At 40.3% G+C, this 26,897-nt stretch overlaps 1 protein-coding gene and 1 long non-coding RNA gene across 4 annotated transcripts in view; both read right to left on the reverse strand.

The window, feature by feature from the left end:
* Nucleotides 1-26,897, reverse strand: part of LOC127533185 (uncharacterized) — a 187,477-nt gene that overhangs the window by 589 nt on the left and 159,991 nt on the right. The window contains exon 2 of the long non-coding RNA XR_007940959.1: nucleotides 661-4,812. This is a non-coding gene — a long non-coding RNA (uncharacterized LOC127533185). The remainder of the gene's footprint in view (nucleotides 1-660; nucleotides 4,813-26,897) is intronic.
* On the reverse strand, nucleotides 2,731-19,737 carry naf1 (nuclear assembly factor 1 homolog (S. cerevisiae)). 3 transcript variants are annotated; one of them, XM_051945660.1, is made up of 9 exons: nucleotides 19,619-19,737; nucleotides 16,859-17,103; nucleotides 16,534-16,675; nucleotides 13,345-13,438; nucleotides 13,100-13,182; nucleotides 12,496-12,656; nucleotides 9,271-9,322; nucleotides 7,671-7,758; nucleotides 2,731-7,469 (listed from the first exon to the last, which is right to left on the reverse strand). In XM_051945660.1, the coding sequence occupies exons 2-9, from the start codon at nucleotides 17,101-17,103 to the stop codon at nucleotides 7,147-7,149; spliced, it is 1,188 nt and encodes a 395-aa protein (XP_051801620.1). In that variant the 5' UTR covers nucleotides 19,619-19,737; the 3' UTR covers nucleotides 2,731-7,146. The 3 variants fall into 3 exon arrangements, with proteins under 3 accessions (XP_051801620.1, XP_051801621.1, XP_022071436.2); XM_051945661.1 differs by lacking the exon at nucleotides 19,619-19,737 and adding an exon at nucleotides 19,468-19,605; XM_022215744.2 differs by lacking the exon at nucleotides 19,619-19,737 and adding an exon at nucleotides 17,834-18,040.

Below are 26,897 nucleotides of genomic sequence, written 5' to 3' on the forward strand. Positions count from 1 at the left end.
ACGACAGAAAGACCTGTAGTCACTTTAGCTTTAGGAGAGGATTTTATTATCCAGCTTATCTGTGCTGCAGTTTAAATGTATTAACTGTAGTGTTCATCATTATTTTGGACATATTCTGGGAGGTTATTTTTCTAATCTGCACTAAGATGTACTACAACATGTGAATCAGTCATTAAACAATGTTAACGACTAGAGAGTAGATTTACTGTTTTCTCCAGTTTAACTTCAGAGACTCAGCAGATATTTAGGACTACTGACAACATAGAACCTTAACCTTACTGTTTGAATCACATTTAGGTTTTCTAAACGTTATATTAATGTGAACCAGCGTCTACACACAGTTTTATTAACTAAATGTACCACATTACACTAACACGACACACTTCAGCCTTTTCCATGAAACACAATGCAAACATCGTTAGCTTAATGCTACACTAGGTTTAATCAGGCTACGACTGAGCAGCTCGCTCAGTTAGCATCACTAATTTATATTAAAGCTAATATTTACTGGATGCTAACTCTCTTCTCTTGTCAATAAACAAAGAAATAAACTCCACCAACATCTGGACTGCATGGCACACATTATATCTGACACGAAAGTTGCATATGAAGTGCATTAAAAGCGGCACTGATAAGAAAATAAACATTTAGCCTACTTACCGAACTTTCAGTGTCTGCTGGTAGAATCAGCCGAAGGTAGCAAAATGGTTAAAACAAGCCAACAGGCAGGAAAAGTGTCTGTGGAAAAGGTTCTGCTTCTTCCCTGATAAACCACCAGTGACCATATCAGAATTAATCCTCCAGACTGTCGGTCATTCCAGACGAACTGTCAATCAGGTAACCACGCCCCCTTGCGTCGCAAAACTTAATAAATAAAAAAATCGATATTGATTTATTTTAAGATCAGCCACTTGATCTTTCATTTTGACCATGAAAACAAACAAAAAAAAACCATTTATTTACAGCCTATGCACCGTACTTTGTTTGGCTCCACCCTTGCTGATGAAAAAAAAATTTTTTTTCGTTTTCTGAGACCGGAAGTGGTCACTTCCGGTCTCAGAAAACGAAAAAATTGACCTTTTTTCGTTGCTGTCTCTTACTTATTTTAGTTTTTGTAAATAAAAAATGAAAACCAAAGCATTTCTTAAAATTCGTATATCCATTTTTGATCGTGAAAAGGAAAAACGCCTTGTATTTCAATTTTAATTTTTGCCTTTGAAAACGAAAATCAAATAACCACTCGTTTTTTGTTTTTCAATACCTGCTTTAGAACGGAAAATCCAATTACCAAAATATACACGGACCACCTGATCGAATGCGCCTCACAGAGAAACCTCGGTTTCCCACTGCCGGTACATTAGTATAAATGAGCGTTCGTAGCTCATCTAAGCAGGCTTTAAGCACATTTTTTTTGTGTCTGGCGACAGCAAATGTTCAATTCGTTCCACATTATTTTGACAGCACGACGCTGTCTCTCCCCGCAAATCCCCTGACTGAGGGCTCGTTCTACTCCGTGGCATTTTTGTACAATCTTGTTCAGTACTACCGCCATGGAACAGCTTCATTTGCCATAAGCTTCCTGTTTTTTCTGGCGGGGTTGGGAAGTTACGCATTTCTGGATATCTAAAATAGAGCAATGTCATTCCGACGAGTCATAGTGACGTTTAAGATATCTTTAACTTACATTTCGCCTAGTGGAAACTGAATTACGGATGTCTGTAATTTTCATTTGGGATATGTGACGCGTTTCATGACGTTTCAGTTACGTCATTAGAGATATCTGTAATTCTGTTTCGACTAGGCGAAACTGAGATTTAGATATCTCTATCTGTCCTTTCGGATAGTCAAAATTACGTTATGGATATCTTTAATGGAAATTCCGGATATCCAAAATTCATTAACGCCTAGTCAGAATGGAGTTGTGGATATCCGCAGTCTTAGTTCCGGATAGTGCAATCTAGGCATTAAATGTTAAAACGGCTTGCCATATTTGAGATATCCACAACGTCATATTGACAAGGCGTTACTTTAAGATATCTACAACGAATTCCGCCTCGTCAAAACTGAGTTATGGATATCCAGAAAGGAACATGTAGATATCTGTAATTGAGGAGGGGTTGGAGATATCTCAAATTGGAATTTTGACTATCCGTAATTCAGTTGTAGATATCTGCAACTGAATTACGGATATCCGTAATTCAATTGCAGATATCCATAGCTCATATTGCAGATATCTACAACTGAATTACGGATAGGCGCAATGAAGTAACCCATACGGATGAATGGCAAAGGTGACGTCATTTCTCCTAGGAAGAATGTATTTGTGGATATCTGAAATGATAATTACGGATAGGAGAAATAGAGTTGTTGATATCGCTAACATTCTTTTCGACTAGGAAGAACTGAATTACAGATATCTGTAGCGAATATCCAGTCTGGGCATTAAATGTTAAAACGGCTTGCCATACACCCACAGCCGCTACAATATTCTAATGAGACAAGGTAAGTTAAAGCCTGGATGGCGAACCAGAACATTGGAATCATGCCTTGGCCTGCTTAATCACCAGATCTAAATCCAATAGAAAACCTGTGGAAAATCATCAAATGCAAAATGGACAACGACAAGCCCAAAAACAAAGCAGATTAGTTAGAATTAGTGCAACAGGAATGGGCTGCTCTGACAGCAGAACAATGTCAGAAACTGGTGGAGAGCATGACACAATGCGTGGCTGCAGTCATCAGAAACTATTTTAATGCAATCAAGTACTAACTCCTGTGTGGATCATGAGACTAAAACAGACAGAAAACATGTAATCCTAAAAGCTGTTTTTGACAGAACAATGCCATATCTATTGATGGAAGAACTGAAGTCATTTTGGTTATCAACAAAACCATGGAAAATGTCTGATATCAGCTATGAAATTAAACCGTTATGAGCTATTTTTGTTGTCATCATTATATTTGTCCAAACAAATGTACCTTTAGTGGTACCAGGAATTGAAATGAACAATAAATTGAAGAAAAAAAGGGTGTTCGAATAATTTTTTCCATGACTGGAAAAAATTAATGTAAAGAATTACATTATTTCACCATACTATACAGTAAGGTTAAATAATGTAATTCTACAAGTTAGAAGTGTACAAAGTAGAAGTGTTCAGGCTTTGGTCTAGTTATTATTGTGTCACTTTCCCAGCATTTACTTATTTAATGAAAAAAAGTTACTGTGGAGATTTTCACAGCATCTGGTGTGAAACTTAATATTACATCGGATGGCAGCCTCTGTAGACAGATCCACTTCTTCTCTACTTCTGTATACATAAAACGCAAATTCTAATTTCTGGAAAATGCAACACTTCTTATTTTCATTGAATTATGCTGGAACTTGTTTATAAATATTAGGCTATATTCAATTTCTATCAACACCGTCAGATGAAGGTTTTGTTAATTTTTGAAAGAAAATGCTAATTATTTCTTCAGTTTATGTTGCCCTATTCATATACACATATATATATATATATATATATATATACACACACGTGGACAAAATTGTTGGTACCCCTCAGTTAAAGAAGGAAAAACCCACAATTCTCACTGAAATCACTTGAAACTCACAAAAGTAACAATAAATAAAAATTTATTGAAAATTAAATAATCAAAAACAGCCATTACTTTTGAATTGTTGATTAACATAATTATTTAAAAAAACAAACTAATGAAACAGGCCTGGACAAAAATGATGGTACCTCTATAAAAGATTGAAAACTATTTGACCAGAGTGACATGATTAGCTCAGGTGTGTCATTTAATTGACATCACAGGTGTTTCCAAACTCATAATCAGTCAGTCTGCCTATTTAAAGGGAGACAAGTAGTCACCCTGCTGTTTGGTGAAAAGGTGTGTACCACACTGAACATGGACAACAGAAAGCGAAGGAGAGAATTGTCCCAGGACATCCGAAAAAAAATTATAGACAAACATCTTAAAGGTAAAGGCTATAAGACCATCTCTAAACAGCTTGAAGTTCCTGTGACAACAGTGGCTCATATTATTCAGAAGTTCAAGACCCACGGGACAGTAGCCAACCTCCCTGGACGTGGCCGCAAGAGGAAAATTGATGACAAATTGAAGAGACGGATCGTTGGAATTGTATCCAAAGAGCCCAGAGCAACCTCCAAAGAAATTAAAGGTGAACTCCAAGGCCAAGGTACATCAGTGTCAGATCGCACCATTCGTCGTTGTTTGAGCCAAAGTGGACTTCATGGGAGACGACCAAGGAGGACACCACTGCTGAAAAAAACTCATAAAAAAGCGAGACTGGAATTTGCAAAAATGCATGTTGACAAGCCACAAAGCTTCTGGGAGAATGTCCTTTGGACAGATGAGACCAAACTGGAGCTTTTTGGTAAGGCACATCAACTCTATGTTCATAGACTCAAAAACCAAGCATACGAAGAAAAGAACACTGTCCCTACGGTGAAACATGGAGGAGGCTCAGTAATCTTTTGGGGCTGCTTTGCTGCATCTGGCACAGGGTGTCTTGAAAGTGTGCAAGGTAAGATGAAATCTGAAGACTATCAAGGCATTCTGGAGAGAAATGTGCTGCCTAGTGTCAGAAAGCTTGGTCTCAGTCGCAGGTCATGGGTCTTCCAACAGGACAACGATCCAAAACACACAGCCAAAAACACCCAAGAATGGCTGAGAGAAAAGCGTTGGACTATTCTAAAGTGGCCTTCTATGAGCCCAGATCTGAATCCCATTGAACATATGTGGAAGGAGCTGAAACATGCCATTTGGAGAAGACACCCATCAAACCTGAGACAACTAGAGCTGTTTGCTCATGAGGAGTGGGCCAAAATACCTGTTGACAGCTGCAGAACGCTCATTGACAAATACAGAAATCGTTTAATTGCAGTGATTGCCTCAAAAGGTTGTGCAACAAAATATTAAGTTATGGGTACCATCATTTTTGTCCAGCCCTATTTCATTAGTTTGTTTTTTTAAATAATTATGTTAATCAACAATTCAAAAGTGATGGCTGATTTTGATTATTTAATTTTCAATAATTTTTTATTTATTGTTACTTTTGTGAGTTTCAAGTGATTTCAGTGAGAATTGTGGGTTTTTCCTTCTTTAACTGAGGGGTACCAACAATTTTGTCCACGTGTGTACCTATATCGAGTACAGAGGGATTGTGCAGAGGAATGTTCTTTGTTTATGTAACTGTCCAGTCCTCAAGATGATCAAACAGGTGAAGGCCACTGACATTTTTTTCCTTCCTAATGTTTTCTGACTGTTTTTCACTAGTTTTGCATTTGGCTAGGGTCAGAGTCACTTCTGGTAGCATGAGGCGATACCTGGACCCTACAGAGGTTCCACAGACAGTCCAACTCCTCCAGGATGGCACATCAATGCACGCCATTCCCAGAAGGTTTGCTGTGTCTCCCAGGACATTATCAAGCACATGGAGGAGATTCCAGGAGACGGGCAGTTAGTCTGAGAGAGCTTGACAGGGCTGTAGAAGGTCCTCAACCGATCAGCAGGTCAGGTATCTGCTCCTTTGTGCAAGGAGGAACAGGATGAGCACTGCAATAGCTCTACAAAATGACCTCCAGCAGACCACTGGTGTGAATGTCTCTGATCAATCGGAAAGAGATGTAATGAGAGTGGTCTGAGGGCCCAGTGTCCTCTAGTGCCCGCTGTGCTCGCTGACTGGCACCGTGGAGCTCGGTTGGCATTTGCCATAGAACACAGGAACTTGTAGATCCACCACTGGTGCCCTGTGCTTTTCACAGATGAGAGCAGGTTCACCCTGAGCGCATGTGACAGGCATGAAAGGGTCTGGAGAAGCCGTGGAGAACGTTATGCTGCCTGTAACATTGTTCAGCATGACTGGTTTGGTGTTGGGTCATTGATGGTGTGGGGAGGCATATCCATGGAGAGACGCACAGACCTCTACAGGCTGGACAATGGCCTTCTGACTGCCATTAGGTATCAGGATGAAATCCTTGGACCCATTGTCAGACCCTATATTGGTGCAGTGGTCCTGGATTCCTTCTGGTGCACGACAATGCCCAGTCCTTATGTGGTAAGAGAACTCATGCAGTTTCTGGAGGATGAAGGAACTGATACCATTAGCTGGCCCCCATGCTCACCTGACCTGAATCCAATAGAACACCTTTGGAACATTATATTTTGTTCCATCCGACACCATCAGGTTGCTCCTCAGACTGTCCAGGAGCTCAGTGATGCCCTGGTCCAGTTCTGGGAGGAGATACCCCAGGACACCATCCGTCGTCTCATTCAGAGCTTGTCCCGACATCGTCAGTCATGCATACAAGCACATGGAGGCCATACAAACTACTGAATACCATTTTGAGTTGCTGCCAAGGAATTTCAGCAAGCTGGACTAGCCTGCCACATCAGTTTTTCACTTTGATTTTGGGGTGTCTTGAATTTAGCCCTCCTGGGGGTTTGATCATTTTCATTCCCATCAAACAATGTGGCACTTTTCATTCCTAACACATTATCCATTCCATAACAATGCTGATATCCAGTTTGTTTTTCCCCCGTATTGAAATATGATGTATTTTCAATGTGTTCCTTTAATTTTTTTGAGCAGTGTATATAAAGACCCAAGATGCCACATCGCACTGCAGGTTGGTTTTTCAGTCATGAGTCACGGTGAGTGGCACCAACTTGTTTTTCAGGGTATCCCTGCAAACAATTAACAGACTCCCAAATCCCTGGGTTATAACTACAGATGGAATGGGTGAACAAACTGTAAATGGTCAGTAATGCATTTAGTTTGAAAGAGTGGAAGAAACTTTATATATCTACTTGGAATCTGAGTAATAAAATACTTCAATCAGTGATGACCTGCACTGCTTTCACAAGAAGTCTAAACAATGAAAAATATATGCAACCAAATTAAAGGTGAAGTGTCTGAGTATGTAGTCAGTCACAACTCAATCAGATATATATATAAAAAAAGAATCCTATGTTTTCTTTTACAGTCAGTGGCTGTATATCCTAAAACACACAACTAACAAGAAAATCACATCAGGATGATATGAGCAGCTGGGCAGTCTGTAGACATGATGTACTGTTTCAACACAAAAGATTGTGTTACTGTGTGTTTACAGTGCATCACAGAGGGGGGGGAGGGGGAGGGGGGAAGTCAGAGAAGGGGACAGGGTTTGGGGGCCAGAGAGGAGAGGAGAAAGAAGGATTGAAGAAATATGGAGGAGGTGGTGGATAGAGAGGGAAGTTGGGTGGAGGAAAATGGGGATGAGGTGGAGGGTAAGGACAGGGTGGAGGGAGATACATAGGCGAGATATCTGAGCGTCTGAAGGGTGGGGGTTTGTTCATAGAGTCCTGGTGCCTGAATGGTGGCCCTGCAAGTCTTGGTGGGAAACCCCTTGTGTCAGGTTTCTTCTGTAAGGTGCTCTGGGTAATGTTTGCAGGATTATCTGGAGGGGAAAAAATGAGACAAAGGAATGTAAGAAAAGACTGATAGGTGTCATCCTCTACAGGAGACATGTTCAACTTTAGACTTTCTTAAATCCATGAAACTTTAAACAGAGATGGATTAATTCAGTCCTAAACTAAGGCCACTTTCAATTGGCTAAACATCATATAAAACAACTGTATGTATGTATTTATGGGAGTACCTGTATTGCTGTTGTTCCTCTTCTTTTTGGCATTTTTCACCTTCCTCTTTGCTTCCTGTTCTTTCTCATCATCACTATAATCTAATGCCTAGATGGAGGAAAAATATGGAGAGACACGAAGAGAGCAATTAGGGAAAGCTCTGACAGCATAGTACTGGACACCCAGGAGTTTCCAATGCAATGGCAACAGTGGGGGTCTGCCATCATGACTTGAGGTCATTTTACTCACACTATAAAAGAGGAAACATTTTCAGTCTTTCAATCCTGACAATAATGAACACATCAGAAATGTTCTCTGGCAAATTGGCAGGTACTTTGAGCAAAATGTACATTTCCTACATTTTTAACTTTTTTCTAGGTTTACATTTTAATTTGGTCTGTGTTTGTAGCACATTTTAAAACAACCTGATCTGATCAAAGTTTTGTACGTTAGAATACAGGAAACAACAAAACTATGTTCAAAAAGCAAGACAGAAATCATGAACAAAATCGCCTAAAATAATTAATATAAAATACTTCAAAAAAGACGAACACTTCTCAGATGATAAACTGAAAGAACAGGGTAAGATAGAAAGAACAGAGCAACAAAAAGTCATTGAAAGAATGTATGTCTTGGAATTTTTCTTAAAAAATGTCACTAGAGAAGAAACATTTGATTTAAAAGAGGAAGGCTTTGGAGCTGCCATTGCAAAGGCACAATCTTCCTTACAAGGCCAATGAGGGATCAGTTATAACATTTATTATGAGCTAAGCGGCCTAGAAGTAGAGTAGGGGCACAGAAGTACACCCCCTGTCTAAAGTTTTGAGACAGGTTCTAATCCCATTTTATTTGAATGAGAAAGCGTCTCAAAACGTTTGACAGGGGGTGTATGTACCCAGATGCCACCCTTTGCGTTGCTTTATGAACAAATACAAGACCCTTAAAATCAATTCTGTATTGGACAGGTAGTGGCTGCAGGATACAGAGGTAATGCTTTTCTTTTCTTTCTTTTTTTTAACCACTTATGAGTCCTGTGGTAGCTTCAGATGAGCTGGAGAGGCCCAAACAAGACCCAAGAACAGTGAGTATTTCTAAAATCATCTACAAATTAATTTTTTTGCTTTGATATTTACATATTAATAAAAGCATAAATTTCTCCACAGATAAACTCAGTGAAATCTTTAACTGACTCACAAAACAGACAGCGAACCAGTCTGTTTTTGAACACTCAGTGACCACAATATGATCTACAAAAGAATCACATCCATTCTGAAAGGTTTTTCTTAATTTCAATTAAAAACAAAAGGATGCCAGTGAAGACTTACGCATTTCATATTGTGCAAAATACACCTACAATAAGTGTACATGGGAATCTGCTGCGTTGAATTTTGTCGCATGTACAAAAAGCTCATTGGGAAGAAGAATTCTCTGAGGCACAGTACTGCTCTTGTGGCGTGCAGATTCAAAGGGAAGACATGAAATCTTAATGATAAACTCTAATTTCCATCAGGTACAGCAGAAATATAGTAGATGCTATCAATTACATGGGCTTTGCAACAATTGTAGCTTTGTTTGACTATACAGTGATATTTTAATGGCCTGCATCTGGCATATACATACCTCTTCTGGTGGTTCTTGGTCATTCTTCCAGGATGCATCAGATCCCTTTAAACTAAAGAAAAACACTTTCACTTTAACAAACTATTTGGGCTGAGCCTGAAACCTCAATAAACAAACAAAATAATAAATTCATATATTAGTCTTTTTGGTGCTCTATGCCAGTAGTTCTCAATCTTTAAACTGTGCAACATCCCAATAAAAACACACTGACCACTCATGGACTCTCTTGCACCTCTGTTGTAATGATCAAATCTGTAAATAAATATTTAGCCCTGCATATGAGTCAAAATCTGCTAAGGAGTAATAATGTGTAACAAATAATCTAGACATTCACATTCTTTTGATTAATCAAAGGACATTTTATTACACTTTGATGATTGCCTTAACAGTAGAAACATATGAAAAGATAGTAAACTAGGCACGTTTTTGACAAATGGCCTATCAAGTTTCCAAAATTACGCTTGTGTATGTTACTTTTTGACGGAAAAAAAGTTTTTGCCAGCACATAGTACATGCATGCATGTACTATGTGCTGGCAAGTGGATTAATACGACATGTTGTCTAAATGGTTTGGCATATTATTACTGTAAGCCCCACAAGAGGGTATTTGTCACTACAGTTGTTCCAATAGTTGCTTGGATAACGATGCTGATAACGAATAGGGGTATGAATAATTTCAAGCCTGAAATTATTCATACCCCTGGCAAATTATGACTATTATTCAACTAGCAAGTTTTTCTTTTGATTGGAAATGACACAGGCTTCTCCCAAAAGACTATGTACAAGAGGCATCATTGCGGAAGAAAATAGCTGTCAGCTTTTTACTTTTGGACAAAAAGTGGTATGTCCAAAAACATTCAATAGAAAAGCTTTTACTGGCCATTACAGCAATTAAAAACTTCCTATAGTTGCTGACAAGCTGTGCGCATGTCTCCACTGGTCATCTTTTGTGATGAGGTCCAACTCTTTCAGGTTGGAAGGTCTCCTTGACATTACCCTGATCTTTAGCTCCCTCCACAGATTCTCTATTGGATTCAAGTCTGGACTCTTGCTGGGCCACTCCAAAACGTTTATGTTGTGTCTGCTAACCATTTCTTCAACCCTTTTGCTGTGTGCTTTGGGTCGTTGTCATGCTGAAATGTCCAGTGGTGCCCAATGTCAAGTTTCACTGCAGACTGCTTGATGATGTTGTTGAGAATCTTGATGTATTTTTTCATGGTGCCATTAACTGTAATTAAGTTCCCTGGTCCACTGGCTGAAAAACACCACCAAAGCATTAGGTTCCCGCCACCATGTTTGACAGTGGGGATGGTGTTCTTTGGGTTGAAAGCTTCTCCTTTTTTGTGCCAAAGGAAGGCTACATCATTGTGGCCAAACAATTCAAATCAAACAATTCCAAATCTAGAAAGCAAATCTGGCGAGCTCTCGCGCGATTTCGGAACTAGCGTCCTGAGATTTGGATACAGACCACAACAAAGAGCGATCACCAGGTAATGTGGAGGTTTTCGTTCACTTCTCATCTCTAGTATGTTGTGGGACACTCATGGAGACCATCTAAGCCGGTCAGTGTGGGGAAAAAAGCACGTTAGGGCGGACTTTGACGCAGGGGGGCAAGTTGCCCCATACTTTTCGCTAGCTGAGCCGCTAGCTGAGCTGCTAAGCTGCCTGCCTGGCTAAATACTGGAGCTATGTCGAAAATTCATTTCTCCATCACTCACATGTATGAAATGACATATGAAAACAGACCCCAGGTTGAAAAAAAACGAAGTTCCCCTTTAACACAGCTGCAAAAGCAACATCACCTATGATACACACAGTTACATCAATTACAGGTACACTATACTTTTTCAGTGCTCTACATCAACTCACTCACTCACACCACTACAAAACGTGTTCCAACTGCAACGACTGCCCACAGATAGCCTGCTGCAACTGTCTTATTACAACTGTTTGGCGACATGTAGTGCAAAACACGCCTTCAGTACAACAGATGACCTCAGCAAAAACAAGGTGTCACAGTCCTTTAACAGGTCAACATGGGCCTACCTTATTTGAAAAGAAGCTCACATCGACGGCCGATGTGATCCCAGTCTCTTAACTTCCAGCTTTTCCTCCAAAGACATTGAGGAAAATGGACATGAAAACAAATAATCCACCTCATTCATGCTAACGCCCGCCATAGCTGAACCTTTTCTCGCTGCGTCAAAGGCCTGTGGGCTGACCTAAGTTAGCCCAAATGATCAGTAAATCACGGGGGTGGGACATGACACCTGTCAATCACTTACAAGAATGGAATGAATAAAAGCCACCACTGTGTTAACTCGCTGCTATTGGTCAAAAGTCAGTGGTCTGTGGGCTGCCTGAAGTTAGCCCAAATGATCAGTAAATCATAGGGGTGGGACATGACACCTGCCAATCACAAGAACGAAATGAATGAAAGCGGACTGTATCTGCTGGGGCTGTAAAAAATAAGCCCATTTAGAGATATTCTATGTTTTTCTTTTGACTGATTGGTGCTGTTGCTACCTTTGTTTTCACCTAAACTTAAAACAATCTGTTGGAAGTTATTTGAAAAATAATTTTCTCATCTTTTTTGTGTTGGCCTGGGAGGGCTTAGCCCGCGTTTTGATTAAATGTACATAAAATCTGAACTTTTTTTCCCACAATGATGCTTCTTGTACGTTGTACATCTTTTGGGAGAAGCCTGTGTCATTTCCAATCAAAAAACTTGCTAGTTCATATATATATCATGGTAGAGACTGGGATTTGGTAGAATTGGAGTTTCTACCAGTAGAGATTGCGATCGAAACTGCAATTCTACCAGTAGAGATTTGTCAGGGCTAAGGTTAGACTTTTAAGGTTAGGGTCAGGGGTCAGGGTAGGGGTTAGATTAAAAGGTCAGGGTCAGTTAAGGTTAGGGTCAGGGGTCAGGGCAGGGGTCAGATTTAAAGGTCAGGGTCAGTTAAGGTTAGGGTCAGGGGTCAGGGCAGGGGTCAGATTTAAAGTTCCATCTCTACTGGTAGAGACTCCAATCGCAATCTCTACTGGTAGAGACTCCAATCGCAATCTCTACTGGTAGAGACTCCAATCGCAATCTCTACTGGTAGAGACTCCAATCGCAATCTCTACTGGTAGAGACTCCAATTCTACCAAATCGCAGTCTCTACCCTGACATATACATATATATGTGTGTGTGTGTGTGTGTGTGTGTGTGTGTATACTTACAGTTTAAGCTGTTGTGTGAGGATATATTCTGTGTACTCTTTAATGGCAGGTGCATAATAAAGAGTCAGTCCCTCTGTCAGTCCCATGTTGATAATCTGGTCCGCAGAATTAAACCGCATGATATACAGTGGACTGGACACTGGACCAAACACCTCAAAAACCTCAAACACATAACAGGAAGAACATTATCACCAAGTGGAAAACAGCAGGTCACAAGCTCATCACATGAACACATCTTCACAGCTGACAAAAGAGAATAAATGACAGAGGCACAGGTGTTTTTATTAGAGTTATTTTTTGGCCTTTGTGGCTTTATTTGACAGGTCAGTGAAGAGACAGACAGGAAAGTGGGAAGAATAATAGGAGGAAGACATGCAGTGAGCTGTGAGCGGGAATCGAATCCAGGCCACTGTGTTTTCTGTTATTTTGAAAATGTAAATGATGCAAATAAAACCTAACTTTTTTTTGACATATTATAAGAATTTGTAAATGATGGAATGAACTATGGCCCCTCTTCATGGGTCGCCCGCTCAACCAGATAAGCTCTCCGGGCGCCCGGCACAGATATTCTAACAGACAAATATGCTTCTGTCGGTTCACTCACCTTGCCCACAGCCAGCTTATCACATCTAAAGAGGATGCTGTCATCATTTAGAGGGGGTGTGTCTTTCAGAGACTGAATAATAACTGCAGAGACAGAAATCATCTTTAAAGACAAAGCTAAAAACAAAAAATAAGTAATACAAATTTGGGAACATCCACTCATATTGTCTGACTAAAACAAGTCAACATATTGTCTAATCCTGAAGACCTTGAACAGCAGAAATACAACCTAAGAATGAGATTTACCAAGCTGTTGTAGAATACTGGAGACTGTTCCCACAGGCTGCAGATCTGCTTCCTCAGGTAATGTTATACACACTTCCTCCACTGCTGGAAGCTCCTACAAATAGACAACATGACATTTTATGATATGGTCGGATATTTTTCCATAAGTGGACCATAACATGCCCACTTATGCTTTACAGTGGGGATCGAAAGTTTGGGCACCCCAGGTAAAAATTTGTATAAATGTGCATAAAGAAGCCAAGGAAAGATGGAAAAATCTCCAAAAGGCATCGAATTACAGATAAGACATTCTTATATGTCAAAAAAGTTAGATTTTATTTCCATCATTTACACTTTCAAAATAACAGAAAACACAATAATGGCGTCTGCAAAAGTTTAGGCATCCTGCAGAGTTATGTTCATTTGCAAACTTCAAACACTGAATTTTTGTGGTGAGGATGTAGAAGAGGTTTTCTTCTGATTACTCTTTCATGAAGACCATATTTGCACAAGTATCTCTTCACAGTGTGAACTCCAGTGTCTGCCAGATCTTTCTGGAGGGATTGTGCAGTCAACGTGGGTTTTGACTTGCTTTTCTCACAATCCTACGAGCTGTTTAAAACCTTTGAGACTGACATCACCTGGTCTTTCCAGACAATGATTGTGAACAATCCACGACACTGTCAGGTTCCAAAGGGGGCAGTGCATGCGATAAACTCTGCAGGGTGCCCAAACTTTTGCAGATGCCATTATTGTGTTTTCTGTTATTTTGAAAGTGTAAATGATGGAAATAAAACCTAAATTTTTTGACATATAATAAGAATGTCTCATCTGTAATTTGATGCCTTTTGGAGATTTTTCCATCTTTCCTTGGCTTCTTTATGCACATTAATACAAATTTTTACCTGGGGTGCCCAAACTTTCGATCCCCACTGTAGCTTTCTTTGTTGGCCTGTGGAAAGCATATAAATGAATGTGAACATTGCATGGAGTGTGAAAAAGAAAATAACTATCCCAGTACAGTATGGCAGACACATCTGTCTCCCTGCTATTATTACTTCCTGGAAAGCACATCACTGGGGCTTTCTACAAACACTAACACGCATTGAGGGGCGGCATGGCTCAGTGGGTAGAGTGGCCGTCTTGCAACCGGAGGGTTGTCAGTTCGATCCTCGGCCCGTTGTGCTCATGTCGAGGTGTCCCTGAGCAAGACACCTAACCCCTAATTGCTCCTGATGGGGTCGTGGTTAGCACCTTGCATGGCAGCTTCCGCCATCACTGTGTGAATGGGTGAATGTGACGTATCATGTAAAGCGCTTTGGGTACCTTGCAGGTATAGTAAAGCGCTATATAAATACAGACCATTTACCATTTTGACCCAAACTGGTCAATGTGTTTTTATTGGCTTACCATTGTACACAACTGGGGATGCAAATTTTAAACATTTCTTTTAACCTCAAATCAGCACCCTCCTAAATCATTAGGTGATTAACAAATACCAAATAACACAGAATGACGTGAACAGACATAAATGCATGTACTGATGTAAGCGCTATGATCACAGTCACGTGACACATTCTGCCAGCTTAAGCCACACGACATGGTCTGCTATACTCAGGGATGTACACGCAGGCATGGTTAAAAAAAAAAAAGACAGTCGAAATAAAAACATGCAACAGCCATGTAACAAAGGTCTGTGCCAGTATATGCTTAGAAAAGAAATTATACTACTCAGATCTAAATAATTTTACCATACACAGATCTTTTAATAGACAGGCAAATGTCAAATAGTAAATTCTACTAATTTTTTATAATCAAAGAAAGCAATATCTCTGATTATAAAACCAACCTGAGGCTGACTGAATCAAATACTGCCACAAGTTACTGCAAGGAAATATAGTAGTCATTATTAAATTGCTGTGGGCCCTGAAGAAGCTCCTCCTATACCAAGCACGTGAATTCACAGAAGTAGTTGAAGTCTATCAGGTTTCTTGATCTTTCCAGCTGCTCTGTGTTGTAATGACTGTGGTAACTTATGTGACTACTTGTGCATTTCTGCCTTACAGTGTGCAAACAGGACAATGACACTTCTGCTGCTATAACTAATTTCTTATGTGTACTGAATGCATCTAGTTCATGTTATTATTCTCAACTTTTCTGGCAAAGTCAGAGTACAAACGTCTGCTTTACTGACTTCACCTTGGTTGTGACACCCAGCTTGAGCCATGACCACCTTGAACTACACGTTACTTACAACCAGCTGTTGCACAAGAAGTATGTCCTTTGAATCATGATTTGTTGAAAACCAGAGCATAGTTGATACAAAACGACAGGATGACTAAGTTAATTTGTGTAACTGCATTAAGTTGCGCGATAATGCTACATACTTCTTGTGTTGTGCACTTATTAAACAAGCGATGTTTAGCCGTCAGACTAGAAGAGAGCTGGCAGAGACTGGCTCATCCAAAGATGCTGAGGTGGCATTGACCCTTGAACACTGACTCCCCAGGTAACTGTCACAGCACACAGTATGGATGCACGATTATTGTCAAAATAATAATCTAAATGAGTCTAGTCAATTTTAAGATCATAATTATATATGTTTTTCAGGACCACATTATTTTTTATTTTACCTTCACATTTGAATAAAACCAGGACTTCTGTGTTGATCTACATTCCTGCTAAATACTTCTCCACAAAAAATTAGAAAATTAATTACAATCATGATTTTTGCCTTCTCCCGATTAAATAAATACGATGAACTGTGAAACTGAATTAACGGGATCTTTCTGCATGGAGTTTGCATGTTCTAAATTGTCCATAGATGTGAATGCGAGTGTGCTTGTTTGTTCTTTATATGTATCCCTGAGACAGAGGGTCAGCCGAGATACACTCCAGCCCCCCCACGACCCTAATGAGGATTAAGCGGTGTACAAATAATGGATGAACATGCCGGAACTGCAATAACAAAGTGGAGACTTCTCCGTGTACAGTTGTCCAGCTACTGTTGACCATAGCGTGCAGATCAGGCAATGGGAAGCAAACTGTAGTGGCCACGAATAAGACGTTCAGCAAGTGAGATGATTTCATTTACATGTATTATCATGCATCATGTGATTAATAGATTATCTTCTTTTCTTTTTGTTGCTTTAAACAAATGTTATTGGCCTCAACCTCTGATAAAAACAAACATACTGGCCACAGACTGACCTCAAGCAGAACTTCATCTCTTGTTTTGATTGGGGTTGGTTGGCTAAAACCTTCATCATCATCTTCCTCCTCAAACACAGGGATGGACAGAGAAGAGGAGGATGAGGAAGGAGAGGAAGAGGATGAAGAAGACGAACTGTCACTGAGGAAAAGAAAAGAGCTTTGTCAGTTTTCTTTCTTGTACCACCTCCTGTTAACATTTGTGGCATTGAACTCAAAGATGACTGTATGTGCAAAAATTGGAAACTAGAAAGTCTGATCAAGTAACATCAATAAATACTAAGATTAAAAAAAAATCAATAAAGAGAGTTCTGTCAAAGTGTACCTGTCTGAATCATCAGAATCCTCATCATCACAGTCCACTGTCTTGCACACACACTCTAAAGATGCTGACGTAGTCAAATGTGTTTGTACATCTCCTTGTTCTTCTCGATGTGTCTGCATGTCTGCACTGTCGGGAGTCACAGTGACATTTGCTAGTGGTGTTGTCATGGTAACCTCCATCTCTTCATCCTCTTCCTTCTGTGACGGTAACTTCTGTCCATTTTCCTTTAACAGATCTTCATCCATCTGAAATGTTACATGTTTCATCATTATTAGGGATGTCCGATAATATTGGCCTACTGATATTATCTGCCCGATATTCGCTTAAAATTGCAATATCAGCCAATATCATTATCGGTTTTTTGCCTATCATGAAAACATAAAAAATATTGCCTGGATTTCGCCAGCATTTACCCGTGTGCAAATGATCACATCATCAAACTGTGTCGTGAAGCGTGTAAACAAATGTGGCTGCAGTAACAAGCTTGCTGTGGGTGACAATATGCCTGTGTTTTGGAAATAATTCCAAACCACAGGCATATTTCCTATATATGTGGAAATAATTCCATATCTGTTGATATCAGAATTGGAAATTTAGACTTGGACAGTATCAGCATATCAGTTATTGGCAAAAAAGCCAATATTGGACATCCCTAATATAATATATACTTCATTGATCGAGAAGGGGAAACCTCACTTTTCACAAATCTCAGCTTGTCAGCAAGCTGGGATCAAAGTCCAAGGTCAGCCACACTACAGTGCCCCTGGTGCAGATGGAGTTCATTATCCTTCTGATCAGTTAAAACTTTTTCTGCTGAGAAACTACTTCCCCCAAAATCTTTAAACCTTAACAGGCAGATAATATGAGCACATGTATAACTTTGAAACTAAAATACCAAAACAGTACTGGAGTTACAGTAGGAAACAGAAGTGAGTACACGCTTCTATGATGCCACTTACAGGTCAAATGATTTACCTGCATGTCATCTATTATTTCAGTGTGCGCCAATGACGTCGGACCATCGGTCAAATCCGATTTGTGTACCAAAAGTCCGGTAAAACTTACTACATTACTGGTCTCATGTCCGGTGTAATTTTTTTCCTGTAACCCCGAAGTTCCACATAATGCGATCGCGCCGTGCAACGGAACGAAGCGCCGCTGTCTTGCTCCGAAAGTCAAAGCACACAGCAAGCGCAGCGCAGCGGTGCGCCGTCCGGATGGGGAGGGCTGCTCCTCAGAGAGGCTCTCGTGTGAACAGCGATATCACGCGATAAAAACGCATGATATAAACAGAAAATAAATAAACCACACCTCATTTCACTTCTACAAGGTCGCTCTGCTTGACCCAGCCACATTGCTCTGTGATTTATAGTACTTCTAGCATGGTTGAGTACATGATTTATGTTTTGATCTCAAATGAGTGCTTTTCTTTATCCAATAGTTAACTTTGTATGGTTTATTCTATATAAAAACGGTAATTTCTCTTCGCCCATGGCGTCGTGTTGTATCTGGGACATAATAAAGTAGTAAATTTGTATAACAATTATTAAAATTAAATTATACATCAACTTTTGGTACCTTTGTGCATAAAATGTTCGGTCCAGTAAAAACTGTTTCGGTCCAGTAAAAAATTACTGTTTACTGGTCCACGGTCCAGTAATAAATTGTGCCCCTTCGCGCAGACTGTTATTTATATGTCGAATAACAGGATATCTGCTCTTATGTAAAATTTAAGTAACAGTTTATATCTACTATTTTAAAATATAGGCCACACAGTTAAATTTCAGTACAGCTAAAATCAGCACAGCTTTTATTACTAATATTCAAATCTCTTTTTCTAATAACTCATGTGTTCACCTGTACTTTTGATAAATGACTCAATCTTCTCGAATAAATTTCTTCAGAGACATTTTTTTCAGTTGCACTTTGTTGAAGAAATTGTTTTGCTGTATCTTTCTCTTAGTCTGGGCAGCATAGCGGTGCGTAGTTACACAGCTTAAAGGCCCTGAGGTGCTCTGTCCCCTGCCTTCACCTTAAGTCAGTTGGGATAGACTCCCGCACCCCTTTGACCCTACAGAGGATAAAGCAGTATACAGATGGCAGATGGATGAACATAGTATGGTTATCATTTCACTTTTTTCTTCTTTAGAAATTCTTATGCCATTTGGGCAGTGTGCTTTGGATGGTTGTTCTGCTGAAAGATATTCCTTTGTCTGCCAAGCTGTTTGCGAGTGTGACAAATAATGTTAAAGTCAAACAAGTGATTCAATATGTAACAAATAAACATTTTTCACCACTGGACTTTGATGAGGGAATTAGGTCAGAGCAGTGACATCTGGCAAACTCCACTTTATCTTTTCAGCTGACTGACCAATGTGGAAAACGTCTCTCCAAGCAAATACAGCCTTCACACAGGTGAACCCTTGACTTAAGCAACGCTCATAAGTTGCCCTTTCAAAACAAGACTTCAGCAACCACAACATTCTCCGTAACTGCAAATTAATTTCGCTGAATAATCTGTTGTCAACTATACCTCAATTACTAGCAAAGTCGACAGACGGGTAAAAGAAACGTAAACGCTCGAGTTGTTTAAATGCAAGCTTACGAACCTAGCCATGGCGGCTAATTAGCTGAGGAGCTAAGCATGGTTAGCTAGCACATTATACAACGGCAGCCACGAACAAACCCTGTACGTTTTCACCAACAAATCCCATAAACATCTCGTAAGAAGAGTAGCGGTGCGTTTGTTGAAACAAATACCTATTTGTTTGATGAGCGACTGGATACACGCTGGGGAACCCTCAGGGAATCGTTTTTTTCCCACCAGAATGAGCAAAACTAGTTCCGTTACTAACCTTCAAAATATACCCTTCTTCTCCCGTTTCAAAATCACTGTAATGGGAATCAGAAAAGCCTTTAATGCCAAGTGAGTTCCCACACAAAAGGAAATTGACGTGGTATATGGAATTGCAGTGCTCAGCAATAAGTAACAACAACAGACAGTAAAAGAATAAATATATATCTAATTTTAAATAAAAAATGCAATAAATATAAGAAGTATAAGAAGTAAAAGTATGTATGAAATATTATTTGACTGTATCATGCAAGCCCAAATTCAATTCAAACTTCTTTGCATATGGATATCACTGCAATAAACTTTTCCATTTTACCACAAGGTTATTTGCAATTTAAAATAAATTTCTGACCCGTAAGTAAGAGTGCAAATGACACTCTAAGAGGCCCCATATTCATCAGTCAGCACTGGTTAATATAATAATAATAATAATAATAATAATAATAATAATAATAAAATTGTATTTATAAAGCGATTTCAGTTGAAGTGCTGTACACAGAGCTAAAAACAAGTAAAAACAGATAAAAACAATAAAAAAAACAATAAAAAAGACATCAGTAAAACAAACAGTTAATGATTCATATGTAATAGTAAGCAAGTGGGTCTTCAGCTTAGTTTTAAATACATCAATGGAAAAATACCTGCCGGATTTCAGCAGGTCGACTATTCCGTTATGTTGGTGCTCAGAATGAAAAAGCCCCTTCCCCAACTGTCTTTTTCCAGTCCTTTGGGACATTCAGAAGCCCAGTCACTTGGGAATGGAGAACACGAGTGGTGACATACGGGTTCACCAGATTGGATAGGTACAATGGGTCAATTCCATTTACAGTTTTGTAGGTTAGTAGCAGCACCTTAAAGTCTGCTCTAACATTAACAGCCACCCAGTGCAAAGAGGCCAGCACTGGAGTAATATGATCGCATCGACTCACTCTGGTCAGAACTTTGGTTTTAGGTTTAAATTTGAAATTGTTTCATATATGTTTTATAAATTAAACAACACCCAGAAATAAGAATTATTGTAAAGGCAGATTCTCTGTTGCATACTTTATTTATTTTATTTTACTTTATTTGATTCCAAATTATAAAATAAGGAAGCTTTACATTCAACAGCAAGTTATTGCTTCATTTTATTTTGAAGGCTAAATGGTTACATTGTGACTGTGCTGTTTCTGTCTGTAAACTTGATGCAGCTGCAGCCACATGTCCACAGCTCATGTTTTCCGGGTCTGCGCGAAGGCTGTGCGCAGTCTACTGTAAGTGGAGAGAAGTGTTTCTCTCGTTTCACTTGAATCCTACAAATATCTCTGCAGCACTGTGACAGAAATAAACATTAAAAAGCAAAATTTTTGAATAAATATGGAGTTATAGTGCCTGTAAAAACTATTCATAGTCCATAGAAGTGCTCCTGTTTAATTGCCTTGCATGTCAAAAGGAAAGAAAATAAATAATAAAATTAGAAAATATAAAATTATCAGTTGCAGAAATATTCATCCTTTTGAAGCGATTCAAGTATTGTAACACAGGTCAGTGGGATGGATACAAGAAAATCTCTCTGTCTCTGAATATCCCTGAGTGGACAGCTGAATCTATCATTAAGAAATTGAAGGAATATGGCACATGAATTAATTTGCCTAGAGCAGGTTGTCTTCAAAAGCTAAGTGATCATGTTTGAAAGAAGCTAGTGAGGGAGGCAAGTGTAACACCCATGGCTCCTCTGGAGTTACAAACCTGAGCAGCTGAGATGGAAGAAACTGTTTGCCTGTCCATCACCAAACTTTATAGTGGCAAGGAGAAAGCTACTGTTGAAAAAAGCTCATGCTAAATCTCTGCAACTCAGTCTGAGATTATTTGAGCATGGTGACATGGTGCATTATCCTGCTGGATCCTGCTGGAAGTAGCCATAAGAAGACGGGTACACAGTGGTCATAAAGGGATAGACATGCTTAGCAACAATATTCAGGTAGATTGTGGGGTTTAAATAATGCCCAGCTGGTACTAAGAGTCCGTAAAATTGCAAAAACTTTGAATGTATCCTCAAGTGCAATCACAAAAACTATAAAGTGCTACGACAAACCTCATTCACGTGACAATCGCCCCAGGAAAGAAAGAAAGACCAAGAGTCACCTCTGCTGCTGAGATACAGTGGTATGCAAAAGTTTGGGCACCCCTGATAATTTTCAAGATTTTCCTTTATAAATCACTGGTTGTTTGGATCAGCAATTTCAGTTAAATATATCATATAGCAGACAAACACAGTGATATTTGAGAAGTGAAATAAAGTTTATAGGATTTACATAAAGTTTGCAAGAAATTTTTTATTTAATTAATTATATTTAATTATTTATTTCTTCCGCATTACTCTCCCATACAACATCCCCTTGTGCAAAGTGCGCTGAGTAGTTGAACGATGCACAGTGACACCATCTGCAGCAAGATCATGTTGTAGGTCTTTGGAGCTGGTCTGTGAGTTGAGTTTGACTGTTCTCACCATCCTTCACCTCTGCTTATCTGAGATTTTTCTTGGCCTGCCACTCTGGGCCTTACTTAACTAGAACTGTGCCTGTGGTCTTCCATTTCCTCACTATGTTCCTCACAGTGGAAACTGAAAGCTGAAATCTCTGAGCTAGCTTTTTGTATCCTTCCCTAAACCATGATGCTTTCAGGTCATTTGTTGTTTTGAGGCTCCAATGTTGCCACTTTTCAGAGAAGATGCAAAGAGGAGAACAACTTCCAATTGCCCACCTTAAATACCCTTTCTCAGGATTGGCTTCACCTGTGTATGTAGGTCAGGGGTCAATGAGCTTACCAAACAAATTTTATGTTCCAATAATTAGTGCTAAAGGTGTTCAAATCAATAAAACAACAAGGGTGACCAAATTTATGCACCTGCTTACTTTTATTTAAATAATTATTGCACACTTTCTGTAAATCCTATAAACTTCATTTCACTGCTCAAATATCACTGTGTTCGTCTGCTATATGATATATTTAACTGAAATTGCTGATCCGAACCAGTGATTTATAAAGGAAAATCTTGAAAATTATCAGGGGTGCCCAAACTTTTGCATACCACTGTGAGTTAATCCGAGTCACCAGCCACAAAAATCGCAAATTAACAGCACCTCAGATCAGAGCCCAGAAAAATGCCACACAGAGTTCTAGTAACAGACACATCTCTACATCAGCTGTTCAGAGGAAACTGTCCCAACTGTGCTTTGCTCGTGACATTGTTAGGGATTTATTCAAAATTGAAGTTACACTGAACTAGGATGGCGACCACAGCATCCTGCAGTGACATGGCATCCCATCCGGTTTGCATTTAGTTGGACCATCATTTATTTTTCAACAGGACAATGACCCACTTGACCTAAACCCAGATCCAGATGGTTTGGGATGAAACACAGAGTGAAAGGGCCAACAAGTGCTCAGCATCTCTGGGAACTCAGTCAAGACTATTCACTTCAGTTCAATTCAATTCAATTCAATTCAATTCAATTTTATTTATATAATGCCAATTACAGTCAAATTGTCTCAAGATGCTTCAAAGAACCCATATGCCTGACCCCCAGAGCAAGCCCAAAGGCGACAGTGGCAAGGAGAACACCCTTTTAACATGGAAAAGAACCTTGAGCAGAACCCAGCTCTTTATGTAGAGGAACCATCTGCCTGCTAGCTGGGCAGAAGAGGTAGAGAGGTAGAGGTATAGAGGAGTAGAAAGGGGCAGAGAAGGGTGGGGAGGGGAACAGGGAACATGTATCAAATTGTGTGTTTTATGTAAAACACACAATTTGATACATGCATGATAAGACAGATGATACACACAAAGTAGAAGCTAACATTGAAATTGATTCATAGTTTACTGTTATGATGTACAGCTCTGGCAATAAATGTACTACATATATAGCTGGTAGGAAACTCAAAAATATGTAGAACAGCATATCAAGTAAAGTGAGGGTGATGCAGAGGAGGCTGATGGAAATGAGCAGCTGGAAGCAGTGGCCTGGAGGAAGGCCAGCAGCAGCATCCCAGTAGACATGATGGAGACAGCAACCACAGATTTGAAACATCCAGCTCTGGGACCAGGGACACTCAGAGGAAGAACACAGGGAGAAACATAGTTAGTGTAATGCAATAACTGTATATATATTCAATATAAAGGTAGATAGAGAAGGACTCAGTGCATCAGGAGAGATCCCCCAGCAGCCTAGGCCTATAGCAGCATAACTAGGGGTAAAACTAAGGGGCGTCCAAGAGGAAGCCAGATGTGCCAATGAAGACACCAGCTGACCCCCTCAGGATCACCCGAGTCAGCCCTTGTAAAAAAGAAAGGTTTTAAGCCTGCTCTTAAAAATAGAGAGCTAGGAGCTGGTTCCACTGGATAGGCGCCTGATAACTGAAGGCTCTGCCTCCCATTGTACTTTTAGAAATTCTAGGAACGGCCGGCGATGTAGCAGGTTGTGTTTTTTATCAGCTCCTCCACCCTAAACTAATATATATATTTGGCACTCGTTTTTGGCATTTTTTTTGCTGTGAAACTTGTTCGCAAGACTCCAGAGGATGGTTAAGCTTAGGAAACCGACCCAGAAAGCCCTCGAGTCTCCTGATAAAACCGAAGATAACTCTCTTAACGAGTTGGCTAATGCTAGCTCACCTGACGAGACTAAAGGCCTGGTCACACCGCCCGAACTTTGCTGGAGCTTTCCTGGAGCGGTGAAAAAAATTCATCACCGCTCGTAACCGTTCACCACCGTTTAACAGATGTTGGCCCCCGTTAAAGCAACGCCGTATACGCTCGGCCACTGCTGATGTTTCTGGAGGGGCCCTCCTACTGCTCTGAAAGTTTTGAGCTGCACAAAATATTGCGAGCGGTGAGGAGGGGGCAATTTTCCGCCCCGGCAAAGTTCACCCCCACTCCACCAACGCCCAGTCAAAGTTTGGCACCGCTAGACGCAAGTTCGAGGACGCTTGGGTCCGCTAGGCCAACGCAGAAATCTTGAACGCTGGACCACCGCTGCTTCGCCAGCGTTGCCCGAGCGGCGATTAAACGTTGCACAAACTTCAGTGGAGCGGTTGTAAGTGTTTTACGAGTGGACATGGGGTTGCTGGAACGGTGTCAGGCGTTGAAGCAGCGATCCATGGCGGCGATGAACTTTGGTTTGGCGTTGGTATAGAGGTGTCAGAGTGGGACCAGAATTTGGCTATAAATACGGGGAGAAATGGACCAGGAGCTCATTTTGAATCGAGCTGCCGTTGAGTTCAGACCTCATCTATATCGAATTTACTCAAAGTTACAGTAAAACTGTATCACCATGGATGCTGAGAGACTTGCTATGATTGGTACACTAGTCCAGCAGCAGAATCAGAACCTCCTCAGATTGCAACAAGCTGTTGACAGGAGAAGAGAGAGAAGAAGGAGAGACAGAGTTGTGTGGGTCAGACAGTGGATACTGAGAAGGCCTGAACATGGACTGTATGACAAGCTGATGGTGGAGCTGAGGAATGAGGATCCATGAGCCTTCCAGCACTTTTATCAAAAATCTATCAGAACTTGTATCAAAACGATCCATTCAGCTCCGTAGTCACAAGCCGCTAAACCAACTTTATACCCCCACCGAGCCAACGCCCGCATGCGCAGAATGTCGCTATACCAACGCTCGCGTCACCGCTCGCTACCGCTCGCTACCACTAAACCAACGCTAAAGCAACGCCGGCTTCAGCGGTGCACTGCTAAGCCAACGCTGGTGTTTTCGATTTTTTTCCCATTTTGTGCGCGGTGACGAGCGTTGTCGAAATTCGTCCCCCCCCCCCCGTTCAAGGAACGCTCTAGCAAAGTTCGGGCGGTGTGACCGGGCCTTAACCTCGGACAAGCCCCAGCGGACTCACCGGAGGAGGGATCCTCCTTGTCGCCAATTCTGGAGGCCATTAAATGGATGGAAAACTGTATGAATGCCAGGTTTGACAACTTGGAGTCAACTCTTGCTGCAGTTAAAAACTCCATCACCACCAATACCTCCCGGATTAGCAGCCTGGAAGAATCACACGGGGAGCTTACCGATCGGCTGCTCGAGTTGGAAAAAAGTTACCGTGAGCTATGTGCACAAAATAAACTTTTGAAAGCTAAAGTGAGTGATTTGGAGGGCTGCTCTAGGAGACAAAATATTAAAACTGTGGGACTACCCGAGAAGATTGAAAAAGGCTCTCTTACTGCGTTCATTGCTGATCTACTACCTAAACTTCTGAGAACTGAGCGTTTCCCCTGGGGAGTCAAAGTGGACCGCGCACACCACATCGGAGCACCAAGTAACCAGTCTTGAGTCATGATTGCCACTGTGAAAGAGGATATACTCTGGGTGGTTCGCAGCAAGGGCCCGCTAACCTATGATAGGCAACGCATCAGCATTTTTCCGGATGTCACAGCGGAGGTGATGAAGGACCGCAGGGAGTTTGATTCAGTGCGACTGAAACTCAAGGAAGCTGGTATCCGTCATGGTTTTCTGTTCCCTGCGCGTCTCATCTTTACTCACGCTGGACACACCAAAATCTTTAACTCGCCAAAAGATGCCACCGCCTACATTGATGAGCATATGCAGTCTATTGCAGCTGGAAGCACAGAATGACTTGGCTCCTAGAAACACGACGAACGTGGTATGACATTCCTATTCTACGTAGACCTGCTATTGGTGTGTATATCTCTCCAATCTACGTGACACTTGGTCTAAATGTCCGGTGTTGTTAAGTTGACTTGTTATAATATCAGTCTTATACTAGCGTCTAATAGTGTTATTTGAAGTTTATTTGTAGTTATGTTGCCTTAACATTGTGGCCTTTTCCAAACTAAAGGTGCTGTCATTGCCATTGGTTCATTATGTTACAAATAACTTTTTTGTTTCTTTACGGAAAACTTGAATGAGACATGGCTTGTTGTTTCGTGTGATGCGCTTGGTTGTTTAAATATACACACGTGGACAAAACTGTTGGTACCCCTCAGTTAAAGAAGGAAAAACCCACAATTCTCACTGAAATCACTTGAAACTCACAAAAGTAACAATAAATAAAAATTTATTGAAAATTAAATAATCAAAAACAGCCATTACTTTTGAATTGTTGATTAACATAATTATTTAAAAAAACAAACTAATGAAACAGGCCTGGACAAAAATGATGGTACCTCTATAAAAGATTGAA

This window comes from Acanthochromis polyacanthus, chromosome 3 (assembly GCF_021347895.1).
Source record: "Acanthochromis polyacanthus isolate Apoly-LR-REF ecotype Palm Island chromosome 3, KAUST_Apoly_ChrSc, whole genome shotgun sequence".
Taxonomy (NCBI): Eukaryota; Metazoa; Chordata; class Actinopteri; family Pomacentridae; genus Acanthochromis; species Acanthochromis polyacanthus.